Source organism: Salvelinus alpinus, chromosome 28 (assembly GCF_045679555.1).
Source record: "Salvelinus alpinus chromosome 28, SLU_Salpinus.1, whole genome shotgun sequence".
Taxonomy (NCBI): Eukaryota; Metazoa; Chordata; class Actinopteri; order Salmoniformes; family Salmonidae; genus Salvelinus; species Salvelinus alpinus.
In genome coordinates, this window is record NC_092113.1 from 33,295,151 (window position 1) to 33,310,091 (window position 14,941).

Genomic DNA, 14,941 nt, shown 5'->3' on the forward strand with positions numbered 1-14,941 from the left:
TAACTCCTTTTTTGACTGTCACTTCAATTAGTGTCCCAATACCTGAGGTTAACTAATGACTTTAGTGTCCCAATACCTGAAGTTAACTAATGCATTTCCTGTCTGAATTAATCTATTTCCCATTTTATCCATAACTTAATTCAAACAATGTGCTAAAATGCCTTTACTGTATATGACCCTCAACTCCGGGGAACAACTTAACCGACAACACTAGGGCCAAGAGCCGTATAAAGTCAATTGAATAATGGCACTAATTAAGTAACTTGATAATTGGCCAAGACAAAACCACACTGGTCTGGGATTGTCCAATAAGGAGGACTGACTGAGTGCCACTTTTTAAGAGAAGGGACTATTTTCAAACAGAGCACCTCCACCGCTGAATTGTGTGTGTGTGTTTGTTTGTGTGTACGTGCGTACGTGCGTTCGTAAGTGAATTAGCTCTTTTTCACTGTACCATGATTGTGTTCTCTGACCTGGACAGTAACAGGTCAATTACAGAGATTATTTTGTGGAGAAGAAGATCTACTGTATCTTATAAAACACAACAGCTAAGGTCAGGGCTTCTTGTAAAAATTCCAGCAAAATTGCAGAATAATATTTTCCCTGCGTAGGACTACGGCTTATATATTACTGTTGATTATTAACCCCGCAGATATACAGACCATGACCCCTTGATTATCTCTGTTGGCTTGACGGGACGGGCTGCTCCTTCCCAGTTGGCCTGATAGCATCTCATTCAGACTAAATCATCTTCTAAACCACAGGACTGCAGCGCAGATAGAGTCCTCAATGACAACATAGCCATGCTCGCTGAATAGGCTACATGTAGCCTGCCTTGATAGGGAGGAATAGGAGCCACCTTGGTATTGTTTGGTGTAAGAACAGGAGTGATGAAGCAATAATGAGAGGATTCCCGACATTGTAATAACAAGATAAACATCTAAACAAAACAATTGTAATGTGAACTATCAAAAGGCAGGTTTCTATACCTTTATCTAATAGGAGCATTTATAAATGTCTTAGAAGAGGAAAACAGGAACTATGCCTCCAACAGTAAAACAAAACTATACATTCTAGAGATTCTCTGGTATGCTATCAATGTTCTGTAATGGAAGGGGATTCCATGTGCGTTAGTTTGCATTGTTCACAGACATCTGAAAGAACTGTTAAATCTGTTTGTTAAATCTGAGCACTGAGTGGTTCGAGTCCATATGAACTACAGTATCTACCTATAACCATATGAACTACAGTATCTATCTATAACCATATGAACTACAGTATCTACCTATAACCATATACACTACAGTATCTATCTATGAACATATGAACTACAGTATCTACCTATAACCATATACACTACAGTATCTATCTATGACCATATGAACTACAGTCTCTACCTATAACCATATACACTACAGTATCTATCTATGACCATATGAACTGTCACGTTCGTTGTATGGTGGAAGAGAGGTGGACCAAGGCGCAGCGTGAAGTGAATGCATTCTTCTCTATTTATTTAACGAAAACGAAGAACTAAACTAAACAAAACAACAAAACGAACGTGAAGCTATATACGAAACAGTGCAGACACAAGCAACTATCACATAGACAACAACCCACAACCCACAATACAAAACAGGCTACCTAAATATGGTTCCCAATCAGAGACAACGCAAAACACCTGTCTCTGATTGAGAACCATATCAGGCCAAACAGAGAAATAGAAAACATAGAAATACAAACATAGACTGCTCACCCCAACTCACGCCCTGACCAACTAAATAAAGACAAAACAAAGGAAATAAGGTCAGAAACGTGACAGTATCCCCCCCCAAGGTGCGGACTCCGGCCGCAAAACCTGAACCTATAGGGGAGGGTCTGGGTGGGCGTCTGTCCGCGGTGGCGGCTCTGGTGCTGGACGTGGCCCCCACTCCACCATAGTCAATACCCGCTTCCGTGGCCTCCTAGGAACGGCGACCCTCCTAAATGGCCCCACTGGACTGAGGGGCGCCTCCGGACTGAGGGGCAGCTCCGGACTGAGGGGCAGCTCCTGACTGAAAGGCAGCTACTGACTGGCGGGCGGCTCTGGCGGCTCCTGACTGGCGGGCGGCTCTGGCGGCTCCTGACTGGCTGGCGGCTCTGGCGGCTCCTGACTGACGGACGGCTCTGGCGGCGCTGGACAGACGGGCAGCTCAGGCGGCGCTGGGCAGACGGGCAGCTCAGGCGGCGCTGGGCAGACGGGCAGCTCAGGCGGCGCTGGACAGACGGAAGACTCTGGCCTGCTGAGGCGCACAGTAGGCCTGGTACGTGGTGCCGGAACTGGTGGTACCGGGCTGGGAACACGCACCACTGGGCGAGTGCGGGGAGCAGGAACAGGGCGTACAGGGCTCTGGAGACGCACAGGAGGCTTGGTGAGTTGTGCCGGAACTGGTAGTACCGGACTGGGGACACGCACCACTGGGCGAGTGCGGGGAGGAGGAACAGGGCTTACAGGGCTCTGGAGACGCACAGGAAGCCTGGTGCGTGGTGTTGGCACTGGTGGTACTGGGCTGGTGCGAGGGGCTGCCACAGGCGGACTGGTGCGTGGAGAAGGCACCGGATAGACCGGACCGTGGAGGCGCACTACAGGTCTCGAGCACCGAGCCTGCCCAACCCTACTTGGCTGAATACTCCCCGTGGCCATGCCAGTGCGGCGAGGTGGAATAAGCCGCACTGGGCTATGTACACGTATGGGAGACACCATACGTAGGGCTGGACCCATGTACCCCGGCCCAAGGAGACGCACTGGTGACCAGATGCGTAAAGCCGGTTTCATGGCACCTGGCTCGATGCCCACCCTAGCCCGGCCGATACGAGGTGCTGGAATGTACCGCACCGGGCTATGCACACGCACCGGGGACACCGTGCGCATCTCTGCATAACACGGTGCCTGCCCAGTCGCTCTCTCTCCACGGTAAGCACGGGGAGTTGGCTCAGGTCTCCTACCTGGCTTAATAACACCACTCCCCGTGTGCCCCCCCCAAGAAATTTTTGGGGCTGCCTCTCTGGCTTCCAGCCGCGCTTTCGTGCAGCCTCCTCATACCACCGCCTCTCCGCTTTCGCTGCCTCCAGCTCAGCTTTGGGGCGGCGATACTCACCAGCCTGTGCCCAGGGTCCCTTGCCGTCCAGTATTTCCTCCCAAGTCCATCTCTCCAGATAACGCTGGTTCTCCTGCTGCTGTTGCCTGTTACCACGCTGCTTGGTCCTTGTTTGGTGGGTTATTCTGTCACGTTCGTTGTATGGTGGAAGAGTGAAGTGAATGCATTCTTCTCTATTTATTTAACGAAAACGAAGAACACTTAAACAAACTAAACAAAACAACAAAACGAACGTGAAGCTATATACGAAACAGTGCAGACACAAGCAACTATCACATAGACAATAACCCACAACCCACAATACAAAACAGGCTACCTAAATATGGTTCCCAATCAGAGACAACGCAAAACACCTGTTTCTGATTGAGAACCATATCAGGCCAAACAGAGAAATAGAAAACATAGAAATACAAACATAGACTGCCCACCCCAACTCACGCCCTGACCAACTAAATAAAGACAAAACAAAGGAAATAAGGTCAGAAACGTGACAGTACCCCCCCCCAAGGTGCGGACTCCGGCCGCAAAACCTGAACCTATAGGGGAGGGTCTGGGTGGGCGTCTGTCCGCGGTGGCGGCTCTGGCGCTGGACGTGGCTCCCACTCCACCATAGTCAATACCCGCTTCCGTGGCCTCCTAGGAACGGCGACCCTCCTAAATGGCCCCACTGGACTGAGGGGCGCCTCCGGACTGAGGGGCAGCTCCGGACTGAGGGGCAGCTCCTGACTGAAAGGCAGCTACTGATTGGCGGGCGGCTCTGGCGGCTCCTGACTGGCGGGCGGCTCTGGCGGCTCCTGACTGGCTGGCGGCTCTGGCGGCTCCTGACTGACAGACGGCTCTGGCGGCGCTGGACAGACGGGCAGCTCAGGCGGCGCTGGACAGACGGGCAGCTCAGGCGGCGCTGGGCAGACGGGCAGCTCAGGCGGCGCTGGGCAGACGGGCAGCTCAGGCGGCGCTGGACAGACGGAAGACTCTGGCCTGCTGAGGCGCACAGTAGGCCTGGTACGTGGTGCCGGAACTGGTGGTACCGGGCTGGGAACACGCACCACTGGGCGAGTGCGGGGAGCAGGAACAGGGCGTACAGGGCTCTGGAGACGCACAGGAGGCTTGGTGAGTTGTGCCGGAACTGGTAGTACCGGACTGGGGACACGCACCACTGGGCGAGTGCGGGGAGGAGGAACAGGGCTTACAGGGCTCTGGAGACGCACAGGAAGCCTGGTGCGTGGTGTTGGCACTGGTGGTACTGGGCTGGTGCGAGGGGCTGCCACAGGCGGACTGGTGCGTGGAGAAGGCACCGGATAGACCGGACCGTGGAGGCGCACTACAGGTCTCGAGCACCGAGCCTGCCCAACCCTACTTGGCTGAATACTCCCCGTGGCCATGCCAGTGCGGCGAGGTGGAATAAGCCGCACTGGGCTATGTACACGTATGGGAGACACCATACGTAGGGCTGGACCCATGTACCCCGGCCCAAGGAGACGCACTGGTGACCAGATGCGTAGAGCCGGTTTCATGGCACCTGGCTCGATGCCCACCCTAGCCCGGCCGATACGAGGTGCTGGAATGTACCGCACCGGGCTATGCACACGCACCGGGGACACCGTGCGCATCTCTGCATAACACGGTGCCTGCCCAGTCGCTCTCTCTCCACGGTAAGCACGGGGAGTTGGCTCAGGTCTCCTACCTGGCTTAATAACACCACTCCCCGTGTGCCCCCCCAAGAAATTTTTGGGGCTGCCTCTCTGGCTTCCAGCCGCGCTTTCGTGCAGCCTCCTCATACCACCGCCTCTCCGCTTTCGCTGCCTCCAGCTCAGCTTTGGGGCGGCGATACTCACCAGCCTGTGCCCAGGGTCCCTTGCCGTCCAGTATTTCCTCCCAAGTCCATCTCTCCAGATAACGCTGGTTCTCCTGCTGCTGTTGCCTGTTACCACGCTGCTTGGTCCTTGTTTGGTGGGTTATTCTGTCACGTTCGTTGTATGGTGGAAGAGTGAAGTGAATGCATTCTTCTCTATTTATTTAACGAAAACGAAGAACACTTAAACAAACTAAACAAAACAACAAAACGAACGTGAAGCTATATACGAAACAGTGCAGACACAAGCAACTATCACATAGACAATAACCCACAACCCACAATACAAAACAGGCTACCTAAATATGGTTCCCAATCAGAGACAACGCAAAACACCTGTCTCTGATTGAGAACCATATCAGGCCAAACAGAGAAATAGAAAACATAGAAATACAAACATAGACTGCCCACCCCAACTCACGCCCTGACCAACTAAATAAAGACAAAACAAAGGAAATAAGGTCAGAAACGTGACATGAACTACAGTATCTATCTATGACCATATGAACTACAGAATCTACCTATGACCATATGAACTAAAGTATCTATCTATGACCATATGAACTACAGTATCTATCTATGACCATATGAACTACAGTATCTACCTATGACCATATGAACTACAGTATCTACCTATGGATCTGTCTACCTGTCTACCTCTCTACAGTATCTACCTATGGGTCTGTCTACCTCTCTACAGTATCTACCTATGGGTCTGTCTACCTCTCTACAGTATCTAACTGTGGGTCTGTCTACCTGTCTACCTCTCTACAGTATCTACCTATGGGTCTGTCTACCTGTCTACCTCTCTACAGTATCTAACTGTGGGTCTGTCTACCTCTCTACAGTATCTACCTATGGGTCTGTCTACCTGTCTACAGTATCTAACTGTGGGTCTGTCTACCTGTCTACCTCTCTACAGTATCTACCTATGGGTCTGTCTACCTGTCTACCTCTCTACAGTATCTACCTGTGGGTCTGTCTACCTGTCTACAGTATCTAACTGTGGGTCTGTGTCCACCTGTCTAGCTGTAACATATCTTATCTCATCAGTAGGGATCACACAAAGGCTGGGAACATTGTAATATCAGATATTAGTTGGCCATTGTCTAAATTCATCCCACTGCAGAATGTAGAGACAAAGAGGGAAAGTGGTGTGTTTTTGGTTTTAATTACTGACCGGCAGTGTTTTACAGCAACGATGGTGGGCGAGGGCTCAACTCTGACACACCAGCACAGGAATGTTTATTTGCTGCAGTTTAGGAGCAATGGTGGCTTACAGGAAATCTGACACATTCCTGTGTCCCTCTCTCTATCACACACATGTGAGTGTGCACACACACACACACACACACACACACACACACACACACACACACACACACACACACACACACACACACACACACACACACACACACACACACACACACACCCGACTCTTCTTGCTCCTCTTCATGTTCATTAACACACACCTAAACACCCAATAAACGTTGCATCTCAGACATTAGACATTTCTACCATCGTCATTATCCAACATAGCCAGGAGGACAACACCATGAACCCAGGCGGGCCAGGTCATGTGACATGATACTGTGACTGACTTCCCTAGAAGACGCTAGCACAGGAATGATTCAGTGAGAGACACTTGATGTATCATATCATTGAAGTGTTTCCCCTAGGATTTTTTTCACAAGTGGTGGCAAGACTGTTCTATGAGCGGCTGCGAATTTGATGGCAAGCAACTTTTTTATCAGTTAGTCAAAGTTCTCTGGAGCCATTTCTTCGTTCCCTCCCAGAGTCTGGCAGCCGGACCATGTAAAGAAGACATTTCTTCTTCCCCTCCCAGAGTCTGGCAGCCGGACCCTGTAAAGAAGACATGTCTTCTTTCCCTCCCAGAGTCTGGCAGCCGGCCCCTGTAAAGAAGACATTTCTTCTTTCCCTCCCAGAGTCTGGCAGCCGGCCCCTGTAAAGAAGACATTTCTTCGTTCCCTCCCAGAGTCTGGTAGCCGGCCCCTGTAAAGAAAACATTTCTTCTTTCACTCCCAGAGTCTGGCAGCCGGCCCCTGTAAAGAAGACATTTCTTCGTTACCTCCCAGAGTCTGGCAGCCGGCCCCTGTAAAGAAGACATTTCTTCTTTCCCTCCCAGAGTCTGGCAGCCGGCCCTGTAAAGAAGACATTTCTTCGTTCCCTCCCAGAGTCTGGCAGCCGGTCCTGTAAAGAAGACATTTCTTCGTTCCCTCCCAGAGTCTGGCAGCCGGCCCCTGTAAAGAAGACATTTCTTCTTTCCCTCCCAGAGTCTAGCAGCCGGCCCTGTAAAGACGACATTTCTTCGTTCCCTCCCAGAGTCTGGTAGCCGGCCCCTGTAAAGAAGACATTTCTTCTTTCCCTCCCAGAGTCTAGCAGCCGGCCCTGTAAAGAAGACATTTCTTCGTTCCCTCCCAGAGTCTGGCAGCCGGCCCCTGTCAAGAAGACATTTCTTCTTTCCCTCCCAGAGTCTAGCAGCCGGCCCTGTAAAGACGACATTTCTTAGTTCCCTCCCAGAGTCTGGTAGCCGGCCCCTGTAAAGAAGACATTTCTTCTTTCCCTCCCAGAGTCTAGCAGCCGGCCCTGTAAAGAAGACATTTCTTCGTTCCCTCCCAGAGTCTGGCAGCCGGCCCCTGTAAAGAAGACATTTCTTCGTTCCCTCCCAGAGTCTGGCAGCCGGCCCCTGTAAAGAAGACATGTGTTCTTTCCCTCCCAGAGTCTGGCAGCCGGCCCCTGTAAAGAAGACATTTCTTCTTTCCCTCCCAGAGTCTAGCAGCCGGCCCTGTAAAGAAGATATTTCTTCGTTCCCTCCCAGAGTCTGGCAGCCGGCCCTGTAAAGAAGACATTTCTTCGTTCCCTCCCAGAGTATGGCAGCCGGCCCTGTAAAGAAGACATTTCTTCTTTCCCTCCCAGAGTCTGGCAGCCGGCCCCTGTAAAGAAGACATTTCTTCTTTCCTTCCCAGAATCTGGCAGCCGGGCCCATGTAAAGAAGACATTTCTTCTTTCCTTCCCAGAGTCTGGCAGCCGGCCCCTGTAAAGAAGACATTTCTTCTTTCCCTCCCAGAGTCTGGCAGCCGGCCCTGTAAAGAAGACATTTCTTCGTTCCCTCCCAGAGTCTGGCAGCCAGTCCTGTAAAGAAGACATTTCTTCTTTCCCTCCCAGAGTCTGGCAGCCGGCCCCTGTAAAGAAGACATTTCTTCTTTCCCTCCCAGAGTCTAGCAGCCGGCCCTGTAAAGACGACATTTCTTCGTTCCCTCCCAGAGTCTGGTAGCCGGCCCCTGTAAAGAAGACATTTCTTCTTTCCCTCCCAGAGTCTAGCAGCCGGCCCTGTAAAGAAGACATTTCTTCGTTCCCTCCCAGAGTCTGGCAGCCAGCCCTGTAAAGAAGACATTTCTTCGTTCCCTCCCAGAGTCTGGCAGCCGGCCCTGTAAAGAAGACATTTCTTCTTTCCCTCCCAGAGTCTGGTAGCCGGCCCCTGTAAAGACGACATTTCTTCGTTCCCTCCCAGAGTCTGGCAGCCGGCCCTGTAAAGAAGACATTTCTTCTTTCCCTCCCAGAGTCTGGCAGCCGGCCCTGTAAAGAAGACATTTCTTCTTTCCCTCCCAGAGTCTGGCAGCCGGCCCTGTAAAGAAGACATTTCTTCTTTCCCTCCCAGAGTCTGGCAGCCGGCCCTGTAAAGAAGACATTTCTTCTTTCCCTCCCAGAGTCTGGCAGCCGGCCCTGTAAAGAAGACATTTCTTCTTTCCCTCCCAGAGTCTGGCAGCCGGCCCTGTAAAGAAGACATTTCTTCTTTCCTTCCCAGAGTCTGGCAGCCGGCCCTGTAAAGAAGACATTTCTTTTGGCACTGGGTTTTTAACGGCAGTGATACAGGGAACAGCCAACCACAGGAGCCACACATCATCCAGTCTGCATGCATGCTGAGAACTGCTGCTAACGGGCCCTCTCCAATACACACACACATGTACAGGAACATGTACACACACACACACACACACACACACAGAAGTAACGTGTACACACACACACACACACACACACACAGACGGAATGTGTAAACACACACACACACACAGAAGGAACATGTACACACACACACAGAAGGAACGTGTAAACACACACACACACAGAAGGAACGTGTAAACACACACACACACAGAAGGAACGTGTAAACACACACACACACAGAAGGAACGTGTAAACACACACACACACACACACACAGAAGGAACGTGTAAACACACACACACACAGAAGGAACGTGTACACACACACACACACACACACACACAGACGGAATGTGTAAACACACACACACACACAGAAGGAACATGTACACACACACACAGAAGGAACGTGTAAACACACACACACACAGAAGGAACGTGTAAACACACACACACACAGAAGGAACGTGTAAACACACACACACACAGAAGGAACGTATAAACACACACACACACACACACAGAAGGAACGTGTAAATACACACACACAGAAGGAACGTGTAAACACACACACACACACACACACAGAAGGAACGTGTACACACACACACACACACAGAAGGAACGTGTACACACACACACAGAAGGAACGTGTAAACACACACACACACAGAAGGAACGTGTACACACACACAGACACTGGATCTGGTGGCCCTAGCCTTTTCTCACTGCTCTGCTCACCCAACTCTGTAATCGCTTCCAGAGGCAGAATTGTCCTGACTTAGACTGTCAGCCAATCAGGTGACGTCCCAAAAGGTACCCTATTCCCTACATCGTGCACTATTTTCGACCAGGGCTCTGTAGGCCCTGTAGTCTCTGGTCGAAAGTAGTGCACGATGTAGAGAATAGGGTGCAATTTGGGACGTCACCTATGGCTTGCACCCTCCAAATCTGTCCTCTCTCTTCCACCAACTTTATCAGGATAACAGTCAAGTTACTTTTATGTTATTGATGATAGCCAACTGAGCCCAGTAATAGTGTGATATGTCATCATTGCAATGGCCTGCCTAGCCTTAGGTCTAACTAGTCCTGGCCTTAGTGTGAGGCTGTCTCAAATTTAAATCCTTTAAAAAACGGTTAAAAACAGTATAAAATTGTAGCCAAAGCAATTCCCATGTAAAACGCTATTCCCCCCCTAGGTCATCTGACCAGTAACCCTCCACCTCCATGTGAATCAGAATAAGAATCAATTTATTCGCCAAGAACATTTACACTTACAAAGAATTTGACTAAGTGAATAGTGCTGCCAGCAAAAGACAAATGTGCAGATAGAGTATAGACAAAGGGATTTAGAGTCTCTAGAAGTGTCTTTGCCTTTGTGCAAAACGAGTAAGAATCATCACCAGACACACAACACATGAAATTAGCACATAAACAGGCCTAATATGCCTGTACGCACAAAAAGCTTATTTATCTCAAACTTTGTGCACAAATTTTCATCCCTGTTAGTGAGCATTTTATCCTTTGTCAAGATAACCTATCCACCTGACAGGCCACTAAAATGTGCTGTTTTTTCACACAGTACAATGCCACAGTTGTCTAAAGTTTTTGGTGAGCGTGCAATTTGCATGATTACTGCAGGAATGTCCACCAGAGCTGTTGCCAGAGAATTGAATGTTCATTTCTCTACCCTAAGCCATTTTAGAGAATTTGGCAATACGTCCAACCAGCCTCACAACCGCAGACCACGTGTACGGCGTTGTGTGGGCAATTGGTTTGCTGATGTCAATGTTGTGAACAGAGTGCCCCGTGGTGGCAGTGAGGTTATGGTATGGGCAGGTATAAGCTACGGACAACGAACACAGTTGCATTTTAATGCACAGCTCCATGTCGCAAGGATCTGTACAAAATTCCTTGAAGCTGAAAATGTCCCAGTTCTTCTGGCCTGCATACTCACCAGACATGTCACCCATTGAGCATGTTTGGGATGCTCTGGATCGACGTGTTCCAGTTCCCGCCAATATCGAGCAACTTCGCACAGCCATTGAAGAGGAGTGGGACAACATTCCACAGGCCACAATCAACAGCCTGGTCAACTATATGCAAAGGAGATCTGTCTCGCTGCATGAGGCAAATGGTGGTCACACCAGATACTGACTAATTTTCTGATCCACGCTCCTACCTTATTTTTAAGGTATCTGTGACCAGCATTAAGGTATCTGTGCATATATGTATTCCCAGTCATGTGAAATCCATAGATTAGGACGTAATTAATGTATTTCAATTGACTGATTTCCTTATATGAACTGTAACTCAGTAAAATCTTAAAAATTGTTGCATGTTGCGTGTATATTTTTGTTCAGTATATAAAAGAACAGCTGTACAAACTTGATCTCATAAACGGGTCAATAGTGACATCAAGTGGACGTCTAAACAAAACGCACATTGGGTTTGCACATGCGCATTGATCTCCTGTCAGACGGAAGACATGAATTCTCCTCCCATTTCCGGCTGGTTCTCTTTCCACCCTTACGTGACACGATGGTAAGCGCTTCTCTGATTCTTCTACAGGCCCATTCTGTTGAAATGAAATAAACACACGAAAATACACCACTGGATTGGTCGTTTATGTATAGAAAAAAGTAATATGTAATACATTTTTCAGATGTAGTGTTTAAAATGTTTTTTCTAGCTAGGAATGATGTCAAATATGGTTAGCTAGTTAGCCGCATGCTGCCACAACAGGGCACGCGCTTGATTTGTGTCGCTGTTCAACCGGGGTCGTCTATAGTAATGCTTTGATATAAATTGTCAACCAGGTGATCGGCGCCAAACTGCATATTCAAGCAGAATAATAATCGGTTAGTCTGTCGACACAGTTGGTTGGATAGCTAGTTAACAGATCAACAGCAATAATAGATTGACGTTGGTTGGTTGGCTAGCTAGTAGTAGTTTAGCTTGGAAACTAACTAAGTTAACACATTCATGTTATCTAGGCGCAAACACTTTTGGTGTTTTCATTATCAGAATGATGTGGCACAGATGAATAGGGGAAATCGATTATATAAATGCATTGCGTTGAATTTGTATTACCGGATCAGTTCAGGAACGTTGTAAGCCAGGTCCCGAGACTTGGCTTGTTGCCGGCTGTCACATTGGTTTTATAGTGTTAAATCTAACTGGCTCCATCTCAGTGCTAGAGGCGTCACTACAGACCCTGGTTCGATACCGGGCGGTATCACAACCGGCCGTGATTGGGAGTCCCATAGGGCGGCGCACAATTGGCTCAGCGTCGTCCGGGTTAGGGGAGGGTTTGGCCCGGATGGGCAGTCATTGTAAATAAGAATTTGGTCTTAATTGACTTGAATAGTTAAATAAAGGTTAAGTAAATAACTGATATCTTCTCCCCAGACTAAGAAGAGAAGGAACAATGGCCGTGCCAAGAAGGGACGTGGACATGTTCAGCCCATCCGCTGCACCAACTGTGCCCGGTGTGTTCCCAAGGACAAGGCCATCAAGAAGTTTGTCATCAGAAACATTGTGGAGGCTGCTGCGGTGAGGGACATCACAGAGGCCAGTGTGTTCGATGGTAAGGAGCTGCTGAATGTCAATAAAAACACTTAAAAAATATTGAAGTATCCAGTATAAGGATGGTGTAATGTCAGTCTCTTCAGAGTCTGAAATCGGGTTTTTGGAAGGCACATTTCATTTCACATTTCATTTTTTATTTTTTATTTTATTTACATCTGTCGCTTTGGGAAGATTTTACTGGATGAAATGTGAAAGTATCATGAGCTCTGATGCATAAAAAATACCTTTTTCCCTGTACACATGTTATGGCTGGATTGAATGCCTCTGTGACCTAGACTACAATGGCTTAATGGCTACTGTAGTATCAATATTCTGGCCTAACTGTGAGGGGCCATTGATCTAACCCTGCCTTTATTGTTATCTGCCCTCTCCAGCTTACGTGCTGCCCAAACTGTATGTGAAGCTGCACTACTGTGTGAGCTGTGCCATCCACAGCAAGGTGGTGAGGAATCGCTCCACCGAGGCCAGGAAGGACCGTACACCACCACCCCGCTTCAGGCCCAGTGTAAGTTATAGCACTGTGTATTGGCAATGCCTTTTAACTCCTAGTGAAGTTAATCGTCCCAATAATGCTCGTCCCTTTACTCAATGTGATTGCATAGATTCTGGAAGAGCGTGTTGGGTGGGCTTTCAATCCAAAACCATGTAGTCTAAGAATGTCAAGTTAATTTGACATTGACTAGTCAATTCGCAAAATCAACTTATTGATTACAAACCTGAATGCATGATCTGAATCTATTTAAATGAACCTAGTCTGAATCCTGAAGCTCCTATAAGGACAGGAAGTTAAGGGAAAGTAGATTAAAATCATGTTCTGAATATTTAACTAAATATGTTTTTTCTCCCTTCTAGGGAGGTGCCCCAAGACCTCCTCCAAAGCCCATGGGTTAATGTCATTGACCATCCTAGGGATCACTATCATTTTTATGTCAACAAATAAAAGTGATTTAACTGTATGTCAGAAGTGTTACATTTGTATACCGACTTGGTAGAAGAGCCATATCAATATCTGCTTTATATTGAATGTCACATTAATGAGAACAAAATGTCCAATCAGAACATTACATGTATTTTTATTGGACATGTGTTACTTGAACAGAGTTAGGTTGCACACCATAAAAGCACTTGATACCAAAAGTAACTTATTTCAAAGAATGAGGCAGTTTCGTGTCTCTGTTATCTTGAGGTAAATAGTTTTTTCTTTGTCATGTTACATTTCTTCTCACAAAATATTTCTACAACATTGCAATTAAATTAAAGCCTAACTATGACAGGAACAACTATCCTTGAGGTTACTAACCTGCTGCTTGAAGATACTTCACAGTTCATACAGAATTCATTTGTCATCACACAATTTTTACATTTTAATAATTTAGCAAACTCTTATCCAGAGCAACTTACATGCGCAATTAGGGTTAAGTGTCTTGCTCAAGTGCACATTGGCACATTTTTTCCCCTTAAATACTGGACCAAAGCGCTTAATTAACTGCTAGGCTACCTGCCACTGGAAAGGATAAATAAGAATCTGATAATTACATTTTCTCACTCATATGTCATAGAATTATCCTATGTACATCAAGTGCATTCATAGTACAATAGATATTAAGATATTCATTTGTTCACATGAGGATGCAAACACAACATTTCACATAAAATACTGAATTTGGTCTCAAACATTGTTCACCAGTCCCCACACTGCGACGGGAAACAAATACGTTTAGAGGTTTTTGGTTGCTTTAAAATCACAGGAGGTAACCTTTTCTGGACCAATGGGTTGCTTGTGCTGTGGCTGGACAAGATTTGGGATATAGCTGAAGCTGACCACATCTACCAAGGCTATGCTAAATGTGTCACACTACAACATATAGATATTCACATAACTATACAAAAGTGATAAACTTCATAAAAAATGATCTTTGATAGGCTGAAATATTTTAAGTACTATTCTCAGTGTCCATTTGTGCAACTGGAGTCAACCTATCAAGACGTTGTCCTTGTTTCCTGAACCATTCAGTGCGAAATTACACAATTCTGTGGATGTTCACATCTGAGTCACCTCTAAATTAGGATGGAGATAACCTTAGTCACAATGGTTAGGGCCCTGGGTTTTGGTTAATCATGTCACATGACCTGGATTTTAACCTTTATTTTAAGCCTTTTCCAGAAATTAGAATTAGATGACAATTGTCTGAGGACAGTGCTGGACCATCTGACATAAAAGAAAAGGGACAGTTTGATGAAAAAGCTTTAAATAAAGGTCATGTGACATGATTAACCAAACAAGGACCTAACAATGGTCAATTCAGCACCAATTTGAAGTGTAGAGGGACAGACCAATTAGAGGACCCAGTTCTGTAGATGGCCCCTTTTCATAAATAAAACCCTATAAA

General features: G+C 47.4%; 1 protein-coding gene across 1 annotated transcript; it reads left to right on the forward strand.

Moving 5' to 3' along the window:
• Nucleotides 1–11,388: 11,388 nt before the first annotated feature.
• On the forward strand, nt 11,389–13,507 carry LOC139558007 (small ribosomal subunit protein eS26-like). Its single transcript, XM_071373378.1, has 4 exons — nt 11,389–11,504; nt 12,372–12,549; nt 12,926–13,056; nt 13,404–13,507. Exons 1-4 carry the CDS (start codon nt 11,418–11,420, stop codon nt 13,440–13,442), a joined length of 435 nt encoding a protein of 144 aa, XP_071229479.1. The 5' UTR covers nt 11,389–11,417; the 3' UTR covers nt 13,443–13,507.
• Nucleotides 13,508–14,941: the final 1,434 nt, after the last annotated feature.

Coding starts and splice junctions, on each gene's coding strand:
- LOC139558007 (XM_071373378.1), top strand. CDS start 11,418: ATGCGCATTGATCTCCTGTCAGACGGAAGACATGAATTCTCCTCCCAT. Junction 11,505..12,371: donor CACCCTTACGTGACACGATG/GTAAGCGCTTCT, acceptor TCTTCTCCCCAG/ACTAAGAAGAGAAGGAACAA. Junction 13,057..13,403: donor CACCCCGCTTCAGGCCCAGT/GTAAGTTATAGC, acceptor TCTCCCTTCTAG/GGAGGTGCCCCAAGACCTCC.